This window comes from Saccostrea cucullata, unplaced genomic scaffold (genome assembly GCF_032062105.1).
Source record: "Saccostrea cucullata isolate Sc308-1 unplaced genomic scaffold, CSIRO_AGI_Scuc_v1 ctg4, whole genome shotgun sequence".
NCBI lineage: Eukaryota > Metazoa > Mollusca > Bivalvia > Ostreida > Ostreidae > Saccostrea > Saccostrea cuccullata.
This window is the reverse complement of record NW_026920828.1, coordinates 73,372-88,690: the sequence shown is the minus strand read 5'-3', so window position 1 is coordinate 88,690 and position 15,319 is coordinate 73,372. Positions and strand designations below refer to the sequence as shown.

Genomic DNA, 15,319 nt, shown 5'->3' with positions numbered 1-15,319 from the left:
TCGAAAGTTCTATGGTCGATACAATGACCTTGTCAGCAAATACAGTTTATCATTGAGTCAAATGCTGACTGACGTTTTTCGTACCAATTGTTATTCCATTATTTATACACTGAATTGACGACAGATTTTTCCGTTATTTTTCGATTATGACAAGGAGCACACGGTGGGTGTGACCGAACAGCAAGGTATGCTCACTCCTCCATGCCATACACATCAAGAACGTTCTTATGATGAATTAAAAAAATCCCCCAAAATTTACATCTGAGTGAAAAATAAGTCAACCTTCTCAGATGTCTATAGATTCATTTTGAAAAACTTTTTCCCACACTTTTTAGCCCACAGACCCCTGACAAATGGTAGCTGTAACATCCCATTTCATTTGAGATTTTCTCTGACACAAACTTTGCAAAAACAAATGAACTCTTAGTCTATCATGTCATTATTTCGATATCTAAAGTCCTAGCACAAATCGTTCAAAACTTAATTAAGGTCAGATTAAAAGTTTGGAATTATTGCATAAAAGTATGTCAAACTCCTAGGTCAAAATTGGTTGTACCCAAAGAAAGATTTTGTCACAAAAAATACACCTGTGATCATGAAATATGAAAGTCATGGTCCCACCCAGTCAAATTAAAATTATGGGCAAGATTAAAGTTTTTACGGACAAACAGACAGTCGGACGGACAGCTAAAAACTACATATCCCCGAAACTTGGTTTACGGGGGCATGCATTTAATACATATAAGTGGAAATGTTAGCGAGATCCAAATTTAGCGATTTCTCTTTTAAAAAATGGTATTTTTTTTAGCGAGATGAAAGTTTAGCGATTTTAAAAACGCTCACAAAAGAAAATTTAGAAATAAAGCGCAATTAATTTTTATATAATTACATGTGCCAAATTTTGGTAAGACGAGCACTTCTTCTTTTAGTTACTAGTATTCATTTTTTATGCAACAACCCCATTTCGTTAAGGTTTTGTTGACACTAGCAAACGACAAAGACATTTTAAAGGTGTTGAGCTTTCCGTTTTTTTGTGTCCCTGGTATCATAGGTCATAGGCAATTTAATTTAGTACTTATTTTTACAAATTAAATCATCCCTCTTTTAATGAGAAGTTTGAAAACTTTATTCATAGAAAAAAATGTTTTTATTACATCCAATTTTCTAAGCAAGTGCCCTTTTTCGCGCCAGTTTTAAAAGTAGGGATCAAAAACGTTAACTTAATTTAGTTTCTGACATCAACTAGAAAATGACCTTTTTAAAGATTTAAATGACAACTGTGGAAACCTATTGTATAAAATGTAATGAACAAATCTATAAATGTACGTATCTTTGCTCTATTAGCCATTGAACATTTAATAGATATTGTTTTTCTTTCATAGGGGATAAAACGGTTTGTATTATTAATGTAAAGTGTAGCATAGTATAGCTTTGATTTCGTTATTTAAGCTTAAAAACTTTCAAAAATGAACACTTCATATCAAAAGGTTGCTTGATATTATCTGTATGCATTCGTCTAACAAGAATATTCCTACCAAAACGAATGTTTTTACATCAAAATATGACAAGAGGTCATTATTCTACCGGGTCATTTTTCTACAATGCACACAGAGAAAAATGACCCCAAGGCCATAGTTTCTACCAAAAATGGGGTCATTTTTCTACGTAGAATATTGACCAGGGGGTCAAATTTCTACGTAGAAAAATGACCCCCGGTCAATATTCTACGGGGGTCACGTTTCGTCTTTACACCGGCCGTAAACCCTTTATATTGACTTGATAGACGGATAATTTAGTAAACTTAGAATAAAAGGATTGACAATACGAAAAGTGTAAAACAAATAATGTAAAAGATGAAATAATCTGCCAAGTTTTAAAAATTGATTTAAAACAAATCAAGCAATAATACATCTTTACAATCAAGGTCATTGCAAAAAGCTGACATTGAATAGGTTTATTGATTCTTGTAATACTAATTTATTTTCCGCACTGCATCTTGCAATTGTCTTGGTTTAAAAATTATTCGTATTCGGAGCATGCTCTTGAGGGAAGAAGTTAAGAGTTAAGCTGGGAGTCAAAAAGGTCGTATGCAACTGAGGTTGGAATATCATTGATATTTGTACCTCATAAAAGAGCAAACTTGATACCTCTTAGTTTAAAATTTTTTTCCCTGAAATATTCATTTTCGGCAAAGTTTGTTGAGGGAAGGTGAAAAAATTGTTCTAAAAACATAAATTGAGACCCATATTTGATTTTCCTAGCATATCATAACGGAAAAATATTCTCCGAGTAAAAGTATGTGAGGCTAAAGTTTCAAGATATGAAATTGAATAAATGTGCAGATATGCAGAATTTTCTTCGAAATATCCGTCCATAAAAATAGATAGTCCATCATAAATTTAGCTTCTATGTAAATTTTTGAGCAGTTTTTTCATCGAATGTTGAACAATTTATATTATGGATGTAATGACAATGTCGATAGCGTTGGAAATCTTTCCAGTCCACAGTGTAACAGTGTAAATGTGATGGGACATTTTAACCATACACAGAGACGTAAGCGGAGTCATGGGCATCGGTCTTACAATAAACCTTTACTACATAATGTCTCTTTTTATTAATAACTACCTTATGTTATTCAAACGTTAGGTCTACATCATATTCGCTCCAAACTTTACTCTGTCCCTTTGAAACTTTAAATAGTTTCTTGAAAAAATCAAGGAAAACCCATTGTTTGATTCCTCGACACCAGAAAATAGACTCGGATCTGTGATTATTGATATTGCAAGTCATAGGCTTTTTAAACCCACACGTATTATCGAAGAAAATGCAGCTAAACAATATGTCTTTCCCTTAAACTTCAATATGCCAATAAAGGAATTCACGCAGTTAATATAAGTAATATTCTTAATCACAAAAGGGTCCAGTCTTGTATTCCACCATATTTCAAGTTAAAGACTACACCTTGTATTTCCTACAAATATAAATCGACCATTGCTTCAAAACTTTTAAATTACAAAAAAACTTTACACAACCTGGATACCGAGTATATGAAACATTTTCTTCGTCGCTCTATAACTATAGTCCTGCTGGACACGTTATTACAGGTGACGTAAATATAGTTACTAATGAGGACCTTACATCACTTATTTTAAAAGATTCTAAATATAGAGAACCCTGATCCTTGAACGGGCGTCAGAATTTCATAAATATTATGGATTCCTTTGAAGATAATGCCAGGCGATAGGCCAGATATGAAAAAGAAGACGTTGACACCTTGTCATAATGGATTAAATGTATCAGGTCCATGTTGAACTCGCGTATTAAAAGATTGAGGGGCAATATGAAAACTATCTATCCTTCTGTATTCAATAATCCAGAAGTGAATAAATAATTAGATAAATTACACGGTCCCTGCTGACAAAGCGGGTAACACCATTGTCTTTGTTTGCAAGTCTCAACAAAATTGTATTTTAAAAGAACTTGGATTTAATTCTACAAGTGGCAATCCAACTTATACTCATAGTTCCCTTTCTAAGGAGGAAATACCTCAAAATCATATGTCAATTTTGAATATTTTTAATATCCCGAAGAACCAAAATGATTTTGAACGACCATATTTATATTGGATTCCGATACTTCATAAGAATGCTTCCAAAGATACATAGACAGTTCCAGTAAATGTTCAACCAAGTCTCTTTCTTTACTCCTCATATTAACAGTAGTGAATGAAAAACTTCAAGAGTGCAACAATATATTCAAGGAGTGGTTAAATCAGATGTGGATACGTAAAAATTTCAAGGAACTTTTAGACAATTTGAAATCACAAGATTTTACCAAAATCAACAGCTTAAAAACTTCCGACTTTTCAACTTTATACACAACCATTCCCTACGATAAATTAAAGTCCATGCTTTTTAATATCATTGACAGCTGCTTTTTCAATAAAAATAGAACTCGTTATTTTACTTACCTGGTCATTTGCAAAATTATTTTGATAAAAAACATTCTGATTGTACACACAAGTACTCTGATGTCGACATCAAAAAGATAATTGAGTTTCTGATTGACAATATATATGTTGTGCAGGTCTTCCAACAATCTTTTGGAATTCCCTTGGGTACCAGCTGCGCCACGTTTTTAGCAGACCTATTTATGTATTCATATGAAACAGAATTTGTGCAAAATCTTATGCGTGAAAAGAAGAAAATACTTGCTTGGCCTTCAACTCGACATTTAGATATATCGACGACGTATTGTCAATCAATAATTGTAATTTCCATTCTAATGTCGATACGATATATCCTGGTGAGCTTAAGATAAATGATATTACAGAGTCTATCTCATCTGTTTCATATAAGAATATTTTACTTGAAAAAGACGTTAATGTCAATCTAACAACGAAGCTCTATGATAAAAGTGATGACTTTAACTTTTCTATCGGCTTTTCCCTTACTTATTCAGCAATATACCTTCATCACCTGCATACAGAATTTATGTATCTCAGATGATTTGATACGCAAGAGCATGCTCTACGTATGAACAATTTCTAAAACGAGGTAAATTATTGACCAACAAGTTGATGAAACAAGAATATCAGCAGTCTGCTTTAAAGTAATCATTTCGTAAGTTCTTTGGTCGATACAATGACCTTGTCAGCAAATACATTATCATTGAATAAAACGCTGACTGACGTTTTTCATACTAATTGTTAGTCCATTATTTATACACTGAATTGACGACGGATATTCGTTATTTCCCGATCATGACAAGGAGCACACGGCTGGTGTGACTGTTCGACAAGGGGTGTATCTCATCAATGGCACCTTATCCATCCCACCTCTGATATTTTGGAGGTCCGTGTTTGCTCTGCTCCTATTTTGTATTGTTTTATGGACTTTCGATCTTGAATACTGTTTGTTATCTCCATGTGTTTCTTTATTCAATTTATAAATAACTAATAATCCAATGACAATTAGATTCTTTTTTTTAGTTGTTGTTGATATTTCTTTTAATATGACAATATGGTGATTTTATTCAAGTTTCCTGAAAATATTTTCTATTTGACAATTTACGCCATAAAATACTTTTAACATGATGAGTTTTGAAAAGAACATGCCATTGGTAACTAACTTTGTGACTTGTGAGAATTTTTAATTTTGAGTTACCTTTCTTTGCATTTGTTGGCCTGAAACATATAGTATAGTATAGTTGCTTGAATTTTTATAATATAATACTTCATTTTAGTTTGTTTTTTTTAAATTAAAATTTTAGTTTTATCATCGAAAAAAGCCCTGTATTAAAACTTTGGAGTAGATTTATTAAAAATAAATACCTTTGAAAAAAAGCAAGATTTGTTTGATTTACTTAATACAATACATACTATATCGGTTTTCACTTTTGCAGTAATTGCTTTACAACAGAATATTATCTAGTATGATTCTTTCTTAATCACGTGGACATCACTGAATTTGTCTTGAAAATATATGAATTGAGGTCAATTCATGTAAATACTATAATGCATATACTTCTAGAAGCACGAGAGAATAAGTCAAGAACCTTAAAAGAGAAAAATCCCCTACTGACAGTTCATATCTGCCGTGAGCCCTTTGTATGGATTGGAATAAATTATTCCTGCAATGCCAAATCATAATTTAAAAAAAATAGATAAATATTAGTATGATCTCACTCAGAAAGCGACCCAATGGTGCATTGAAGTTGCATAAAAGGTCATTAAAACCACCACCAGAATTTCCCTACTACTTTTTGACTTGGGTGTTGGGTAGTGTTTTACATACCAATTAATTGTTAAACAATTACTTGCACAACGGTTCTCCTATTATCCTAATCAGAATAACGAGCACATGGCGAGTGTGACAGGAGATGGTTTCACCTTATTGACATCTTTTTTAACCTATGATGTTTAGGACCCGTGTTTGCTCTGGTCCCAACTTGTATTGTTTCAATAGAATTCTGAGCTTGACTTCTCTTAGATATTCGAAGCAAGAGTCAGGGAATGTCTGAAGCAAAAATAGGATGCAAACTCCATTTAAAATAAGGAGGACTTCTTAATGATAAAGAATGACGGTATCTATAGCTTTGCTGGCAAGAACCAACAGATTGATTCCAAATAATCATTTTCCGTACATATAACATATTTCAGTATAAGGAACCTTAAGGAAGAAATTTTCTTCGTTCATCCGAAATAAATAAAATATGAAGATTCTCTTTTTATTAATCATTGTCAAGGTAATAATCAGCTACTTTGCAAATTATATAAATAAATTTCTGAATAAACTAAAGTAAACATATACCCGTAAATTACAATGATACGGGATCTAATGTTCTGTGGACTTTTTCAAAGATTTCCCTGCATTCTCTGTTACATTAAAACAAGTAAGAAATAATTACAATCTTAAAGAGGAACTGTGAACAGGACAAAAATACGGGTCATCTGGAAACAAAGAGATGGGATCAGGACCCAACGAGGAATAAGCATCTCCCACTGATCATCCACACCCAACGTTTTTAAAATACATGCAAAGTTATACTTTTTCAAAACAGTATTTATTTCAAAATTAACAGACAATACAATTTGTTTCATTTGTGGATTTCGTGAAATAGCACTTGTACCATAAACATTGTCGTACTGGTAACACAACAATAAACGGAAACAATCAAAATATACAAAATCTGTATAATGTCAACATATCAATAAACAATTTGTACTTATATTGCACTAAAACTTCATGGTGCGTCTTCTGAAAGCGTCTTTGAAATTTTTCCATGTTTGTCGTTTCTTTTTCGGAGAAACTGCTGCTGAGTAAGCTAACTGGAACACTTCGTCAAGCCCTGACCCATCTATCGAGCTGCACTCTAGATACTTCATAGCTCCCCACTTCTTGGCACACTTCTTCCCTTTAGACGTACTGATACAATCGTTTGTAATGTCTACCACGGAATGACGTAAGTCTGTATGTGTCCCCACAATGAAAAACGGGGTGTCAGGTTTAAATTGTTTAATTTCTGGAATCCACTTCTGTTTAACGTTTTCAAACGAGTCACTGTCATATACAGAGAAACAAACAACAAACACATCTGTATCGGAGTATGCCAAAGTTCGAAGTCGATCATATGTTTCCTGAAAACAGACCGAGTAAATATCAAATATATAGTCTTACCGAAAACCATAGAAATTAATTTCATTCATATTTTTCAAAGTTAATTTTTCAGATTATTTAATTAAAATTAAATCCAAACATAAATTACAATAAACAACAATTATAAATCCATAGTCGTTATACTGAAGTGCTAGACAACTTACCTGACCAGCAGTGTCTAGTACACAAAGTTGGTGTGTGTTCTCTCCATCCCGTACATCAACTGTAATATATCATAATGATTTAAATTAATGAAAACTAATCTGTAATGATCAAATATCTAAGTATAATAAATGTATGCCATTAATGGAGTGAGAAAGATCCTTGTTCCTCGTATAAAACTATCTTTTCTGATACGAAGCAGCAAGAGGAAACCAAGATCTTGCTGACTCGTGAGATATTTTTTTTAAAAAATGTACTCTTTAGCTCATCTTCTCTAGAGCCACGGAGCTAATTTTAAATATATCCTTTGCTAAAAAGGCCATATTCTCTTTTAATAAGAGGTGCTGTGAATTTAAATCACTAATTTCCGGAGGGGGTTATTTTCGTTGATTTTGAGGTATGGAGAGACCCACGAATTTATAACCACCTTGAAATGTATTTTTTTTTTTGAATACATTACTAATAAACATTTTCCATTCACGAAATCCAATTCCCACAAAAATATTTTTACCTCAAACCTAAATTATTTGGCACAACAAAAATATGCAATTTTACAGTGATTAAGAAATGGGGTGTGTCAATCAAAAATTTTCTTTTCAAGAACCTGGTTAAGAATAAATGAAATCTTTTTCCTGTTTGTAGTTAAACGCCCCTCTCACGAATTTTTCGCTCGTATGGAGACGTCCCATCCCCTTTGCCTTAGAGGGTTGGAAATATATACCTATACTCGAAACTCGGGGCCATTGAGCAGTGAGGGATCTTTTCCGTGCGCCACGGGACCTCGTTTTATACGGTCTCATCCGAAAGACCAGGAATCTTATATATATATATATATATATATATATATATATATATATATATATATATATATATATATATATATATATATATATATATATATAAAAAGCACTAAAAAACCAACAACACTGTATATCCTAAATGTCGGATCTACCAAGTAGATACAAGGTCACGGATGGAAATTTATATAAAGCACTAAAAATGACCAACGACACGAACAATAAAAAAAAAAAAAAAAAAAAAAAAAAAATTGTTCGTGTCGTTGGTCATTTTTAGTGCTTTATATATATATATATATATATATATATAAAAACGTTTCCAACAATCAATAACCAAAGTCCGGTTTCTAAAAACTCTAAAATCGAGTTTGTTAAATCTAATTTTTTTTAGAATTAACTTGAACACCATTCTTTATACTCGTGCGATCTATGTTTAGACTTTGCACGTATTCTCAATTCTCAAATAAACACATATCTTCTTTCGTCCACCATACATCAGTGATCTTTTCAGTTTTATGGTTTATATTCTCATTTGCTTATAAACACACCCTAGTTAACATCCCACTAAACATCCGATCAGCTTTTTTTTTTATCACTTTGTTAAAAAAATTAATTTGTGGTATACGTGAACAGGAATATATTAACTCGATGCTCCAAATCGTGTTCTCAAATCTCACAAACATAAACTAAAAATAATAAAAATCGAAACGGAAAAAAAAAATTTATTTATGCAATCTTTTCCTTGTTACCACATAAACTAAATGATTTGTATTTACAAGTGACCCAATCTCTGTATTTCCTTGTGTTAAAAATTCAAATAAACAACGCATTACGGAGTCTTTTATCATGCTTTTGTTCCTGTTATTTTTTGTATAAATATTGCAATGTTTATGTAGATTCTGAAAAGTTTATTATAATCTTTCCTTTCAACAAAATATAAATAGGCATACATACTATCAAAATCATTTTAATTAAAAATTTCTACATGTACTAAATTTCGACATGAGTACATGATGCAAAATTCAAACAATTAAAAAAAAGTAGTTTTAAATTTCATTGGCTTCAATGTCATATAATATCTGTGTATACATGCATATCAGTGTCAAATCAGATAATAAAATGTTTTACAAAAACTTTAAATTTTAGCTCTGGATAGGTAGATATATGTGATACTAAGTGTTGTATATAAGTACACACTAGTAACATAATTCTTCTATGATGTCATCACTTAACATTCATTAATAACTCTACACGGGAGACGCCCTCAGATCTGAATGAATGAGAGACACTTATACAAGTCACTGGGACACACCATATGTCTGTTATTTCATCTTGCCAAAAACGTAAAAAAGAGAAATTTATTCTTTGCTCAAGGTAAAATCTTAACTATATCATAATTAACAGTGCAAGAGGAGAAATAATACTGACTGTGATAATGAATGGGCAGAAATTCCTTGACAAATAAAACTATTAATATCGCATTTATATTTATCAAAAAGGTGACTCTTTGATCAGGCATTATTATTTAAGATATTTGTCAGTTGACGCCGTATAAGATTTATTAGTGCTTTAATCATGTTCCTATCTTAAGTACAGGAATTCGGTCATTTTACTACAAGTACAATATTTTATTTTGATTTAACAAGACAGTCAGATGAAATACTTTTGAACGTTTTACATTTAAAAAGTTCTTCAGATGCCACGATCTATAAGAAAGAAGGATTTAATATTCTATAAAAGAAATCAGGAGAGTGTCTAACCTAAGATAACAGAAACACCAGGGAAGCGGAAATCCTGACCTTGTATGAACTTTAGGGACCATGTAAATGTCGACTGAGACAGGAAGTGTACCCTGATACTTATCATAGTATGTGTGTGATATACTCTTATTCCGGCTGTTCTGAAGTAGAGCTGAGATTTACAAGGAAAGAACGAATAAGATATATAAATTTCTTCAGGATTGCATTTTAAAAAAAAATTCCCGAATATTCAAAACAAATGTAGAAAATTTCAATTTTTAACAAAAACTGATGTGAAAAAGCCTCAACTTCCGTTTTTGAACCAAAATTGATTGTGAAAAGTACATGTATGTGTAGCATTCTCCCAGAAATTAAGATCATCGTTCCTACGTGCACCGTATTCTGATGGAGAGTATTATAAGAGTAGATATGATTGACTTGACATGAATTAGTAGTTAAAATAATCACAATGACATGAATATTGTAGCGGGTGCCGTCAGAAATGAACTTAATTGTGCTCCTTCAGAAATGCATAATCGACACACCTGTGAAATTATTTGGAATTTACCTGTGCAGCATTCAACGAGACATTAGAAACCTGACAAAAGTTGTATGCTTCAGGTGCAAATCAGACAATGAAATTGAATAATAAAACAGATTTAACCCAAAGGGTCTACATATGTCTACAGAGGTACATTTTACTGGTGAATAAATATTACATTGCCCATTGATTCAATACAAGATATAGCAATGCAATACAGCTTATGATTATTTTTGTTTATTACGTAATTTTTTTGACATTTTGGCATTACATGTGTTCTTTGTTTAACATCAATTATATTAATTACACTTCCGGGAGTTTCTGTCTTTCAGGATTAAAAAAAATCTTACTGTTAAAACTGCGATTCTCGGTTTTTTCTGTTTTAAATAAATGATTGCTAAAACTTCTATTTTTAATTCTTATTTTAATTTTGAATTGAATTAGATAAATATTTTCATTTAATACGGGGAATATTACACTCAGTTCTAAAAATAATCTTAAGCTTGTATTTTTTCAAAAATAAGAATCTGTACATGAGTAAAAATAAATGAACTTCTCGTGATAACACAATGCACGGAAATTACTATTTATCTATCTTTTTTAACAATGTACCAACCCATACTCAAATATAAAAATCTACTTAAGATATTTTAGTCCCTAATTCTCAAATCAATCTTTGGCTGATCTTCATTCATATAGAACAATATGAGTTCAACATCATATCATTTATGCTGTATTTAGAATCTTGATTTTTGAATTGATCATCAGTTAACTGGTTTTGTATTACTTTAAAACATCTTATTTCATATTTATATAGTTCATATACATTTTATTCATCATACATGAATTTGATTGAACAAAATTTTATATGTCACCCATAATCGTTCTAGGTTAAGGTATACATAACCATTACTAGTAACATTGAAAATCAATATGTAGAGTAGATTATGAACAATTGGTACACAATAGAACGAATCTTAATATTTGAATGAATTCCATGTAAACTTACTTGTGTAATTTTCAAAGCAGGTTGGTTGGTAGTCTGAGAGTATTTTCCCCAGAGTGTACTTCATCATCATGCTGGTCTTCCCCGTGCCTCCGTCCCCCACTACACAACATTTCGGCACTCTTTCTTTCCTGCGGAGTTTTACTTCAGACTCCTGCAGGGAGGAGGATGAAGCCCGTTTGTGTTCCTGGTGATCACAGTAATCTTTCATATTTACTCAGTTAATAAATTCCGAAGTGAACAGATTCAGGTTTTTTTCCTGTTTAAATGTTCATTCTGGCAAGAATGTATTTAGTACTTTTATGCACTGTTGTCCAATTTCACATCTCGTGAAACTTAAGAGCAAACTATTAATAACTGAAAAACAGTCACTTCTGCATTGAGGCAATTCACGCCTACGTCAACAAGCGGAAGAATATCCGGAAAGTCTTATGTCTCGGTACAAAGGACTACAATAAGACAATGGCTCAGTCAACAAGATTAATATCGGTGTGGTGAAAAGTCACTGGTTCAGTTGTGTCGGAATTTGCCACAAAAAGCAAAACTAAAATACCTGTCATATCATCCCAAAGCCACGCGATGAATGCATTTTGCGGTAATAATGGTTTATAAATGTTTATTAAATAAAGCCATTGTGACATATACGGTTGAATTATTTTGTGAAGTTCTACTAGAACGTTTGTTGAATTAAATTCCATGAATTGTTTTCATGACATTATTTTGTATCTGGTAAAATTTACATAGTAATCACAACTTCCTTAAAATTTTATGAATTAATTAAGCTTGTGTTAATTAATTTCAATTAGTGAAAATATATTTTCTTATTTCTATTAAACAAATAAATAAAAAAGTAAATAACATTACTATTATATTCACTATTTATGATAGAGGCAAATCCGATTGAACATTAAAAGTTTATACACATGCAATTTAAGTGTTTCTGTCATTTTTTCAGCCTTGTCCTTATTTATATACAGGAATTGAGGTGTATGATTAATTGATATCATTTATAATTAATCTAAAATCTTTTTAATTTTGCTTCTTTTGAAGACCTATGATTCTCTATTTTTCCTTATATTATATTGATCATTTATCATTATTGGAAAACGTTTAAATTTCGAAGTGTTTTTAAAAAAAATATATTCTAAAGCGTTTAATACTGCAAGTCAATATAAAACAATGACTGCACAAAAATGATCATGAAACACATAAATGAAAGACATTTATAGTACTTTCTATGACAAAATCAGTTTGAAAAATATTCCCCTCATGAAAATGGACAAATAGCATTCAACAGACATACTTTCAATTAGTAATGCAATATAATTGTATTAAAATAAGAAAATGCACAAGAAGCATTTTCTTGAAATTTTAAATCCTTCAAGACTGCCAAAGATAACCTTAAAAAATGTCTCGGGTTTTTGTATACACAACATGAATACCACAGCAAAACGTCCTTTATTTCCAAGCTTATATTTGTCATAAAGTTGTCAGACCCAAGAACATTAACCCAGGTACAAGCGTTTGGACTTATCTGAAAGAAACTTTCTTCTTTGTATTAATTTCATGAGATAAATCACTGATAGCTCTTCCATTGGATATGGTTTCATGTATTATCGGACCTCTGTGTTTCTATTTTAGAGCTCTGGCTTCTCTTTACAATAATAAGCAAAATGTTTTTATTTTGTTCTTTCTTTTTTGGTGTCCAAACAGATTTTGATTGTCCAGTTCAATTGCAAACTTGTAACACCATCCATTATTTGGATCTTTTTATCCATCCGAACACTTTGCGTAAAAAGACGTGTCCTTTTCAGATAACAATACCACATCTTTTACATTGGTTCTGCAGCAAAAATTTATAAAGAAGCGCATTTGTTACATACGCCCTCATTTTCATCTTCTGAGCAGAGACCGTTTTAGACAGTTTTCAGCTCAGTGTAGTGACTATGGTTGCTTTACAAAGTATATTTCTTTGCAAAGACTTAAGGGGGAAAATGTCTTCATCAATCTAAGGTGCATATAATTATTTCTATGAAAGAAAATAAAAAATGTAATATGTAATGCGCATAAGAATATATATGCAAGTAGCAAATACAATGTAACTGAAATAAGATGTCAAATGGAAGACATAGTGTTTTTCTGCACAAAAGAATATAAAATCAAAATACTGCATAAGAGTATTGATGTGTGGTGGACAAAAAATGATATGGGTTTATGTGAGAATTCATTTTAAAATTTTAACATAGATTGCATGTCTAAAAAGAATGATTTTCAAATAAAGTTTGAAAATTACAAACGACTGATGAAATACAAGTTGATCAGGGATAACAATCAGTATTCAAATTTAAAGTCTATTTGAAAAATGCAAAGCGGGAGTAGGAAGAACATGGACCTAAAAAATAGCAGAGAATTTAGGTGCCATGGAGGAGATAGCATCTCCTGTCTACCGGTCACATCCCAGTGTGCTCCTTGTTATGATCAGGTAGGCCTAAAAGGAAAAATCCGTAGATTTCAGTGTGCAAAATAGTCTTACAATTAGTATAACAAAACGTTAGTTATCATATGACATAATGAAAGATTGCATCCGCTGATCAGCTCATTGTATCGAACATAGAACTTACGAAATGATGACTGTAAAAGAGTCTGCTGATATACTTGTTTCATCAACTTGTTGATAAATAGCTTGCATCATGTAAGTAGCGAATGTTCTTGCATATCGAATGAACTGGGAGACGGAAACCCCAAATATTGGTGATAAGGCATTTTGCTACATAATTAGGGAAACGTGAAGTGATTACGTTTATCATAAAGTTTTGTTGTTAGTTTCAAACTAACGTCTTTTTCTAGTTAAAAGTTCAAATATAAAACAACTGTGTCAGACTCCATGGGGTCTTTCATTTAAAGATCACGGGAATATATCGAATCGACATATGAATGGAAGTAACTATTCTTAATTGATAATACCTTGTCGATATATCTGTATATCGAGTTGAAGGCCACAGCACATATTTGTAAATAAATTCTGCTTCATATAAATTCAAAAATATATTTGCTTATAATTAATGGGCCGGTGGCAGTTGGTACCCATGAAAATTGAGACACACGACTTTACAATAGATTGCGTTTGTTATCAAGACCATCGTTTAAAGTCTATATTTCGTAATTTCTATTGTCGATCGATACAATGACTTGTCAGCAACAGCATCTATCATCATACCAAATGTTGACTGATGTTTTTCACGCAAATTGTTAGACCATTTTTTGATACTGAATTATCTACGGATTTTCGGATACCCGATCATGACAAGGATCACACGGTGGCTGTGACCGGTCGACAGAAGATGGATGAGTTCAGGACGAATGTACCAAAGCATAGGTGTTACTGGTCTACAAGATCAAGATAAAAACTCAAAAGCCCTGTTGCTCATACGCAGGAAACCAGTAAATTTATTCCAAATACCAATTATCAGTTTCTGGTATGTGGTTTGTAATAAATCGTCATTTGTCAGATGTAAACTCGAAAACCTCATTGCACGTACACAGAACCTCATCAGACCTGTTCCTTAATGCAAGGAGCTTTCCGATTTCTAACTGGCCTAGCAGATGAAAATGAAAAATCCAAAACTTCCTTTGTTCATATTGTAGGGTACCAATCATCACCTGAAGATTAATTGGCTAGTGCTGAAAATTTATGATAAGATAGTGTGACACACAGATGGAGATAATAAGAATATATCCAAAATTTCTCATCAGAGCAGGGATGAAATATTTTGCGCAACTTTTGTATTCAGAAGGTTCCAGTGACTTTATATCCCATGCTTAAATATTTCTCATGTTTCTTAAAACAAAATGTTCACTTAATATAATGAGCTTAAGGTATTATGTCAAACAGTACAGCATGTACTAAATATCAAACA

The 15,319-nt window shown here is 31.9% G+C and overlaps 1 protein-coding gene across 1 annotated transcript; it reads right to left on the bottom strand.

The window, feature by feature from the left end:
* Positions 1-6,542: 6,542 nt before the first annotated feature.
* LOC134258363 (uncharacterized) lies at positions 6,543-11,732 on the bottom strand. The gene is made up of 3 exons (XM_062740889.1): positions 11,406-11,732; positions 7,322-7,380; positions 6,543-7,138 (listed from the first exon to the last, which is right to left on the bottom strand). Exons 1-3 carry the CDS (start codon positions 11,611-11,613, stop codon positions 6,737-6,739), a joined length of 669 nt encoding a protein of 222 aa, XP_062596873.1. The 5' UTR covers positions 11,614-11,732; the 3' UTR covers positions 6,543-6,736.
* Between the last annotated feature and the right edge of the window lie 3,587 nt (positions 11,733-15,319).

What these genes read in the sequence shown, in the direction of transcription:
- LOC134258363 (XM_062740889.1), bottom strand. Translation starts at nt 11,613, where the DNA reads ATGAAAGATTACTGTGATCACCAGGAACACAAACGGGCTTCATCCTCC. An exon ending in CTGCTTTGAAAATTACACAA is followed by an intron (nt 7,381 to 11,405) that starts GTAAGTTTACAT and finishes GATATATTACAG; the next exon opens with TTGATGTACGGGATGGAGAG. An exon ending in TACTAGACACTGCTGGTCAG is followed by an intron (nt 7,139 to 7,321) that starts GTAAGTTGTCTA and finishes GTCTGTTTTCAG; the next exon opens with GAAACATATGATCGACTTCG.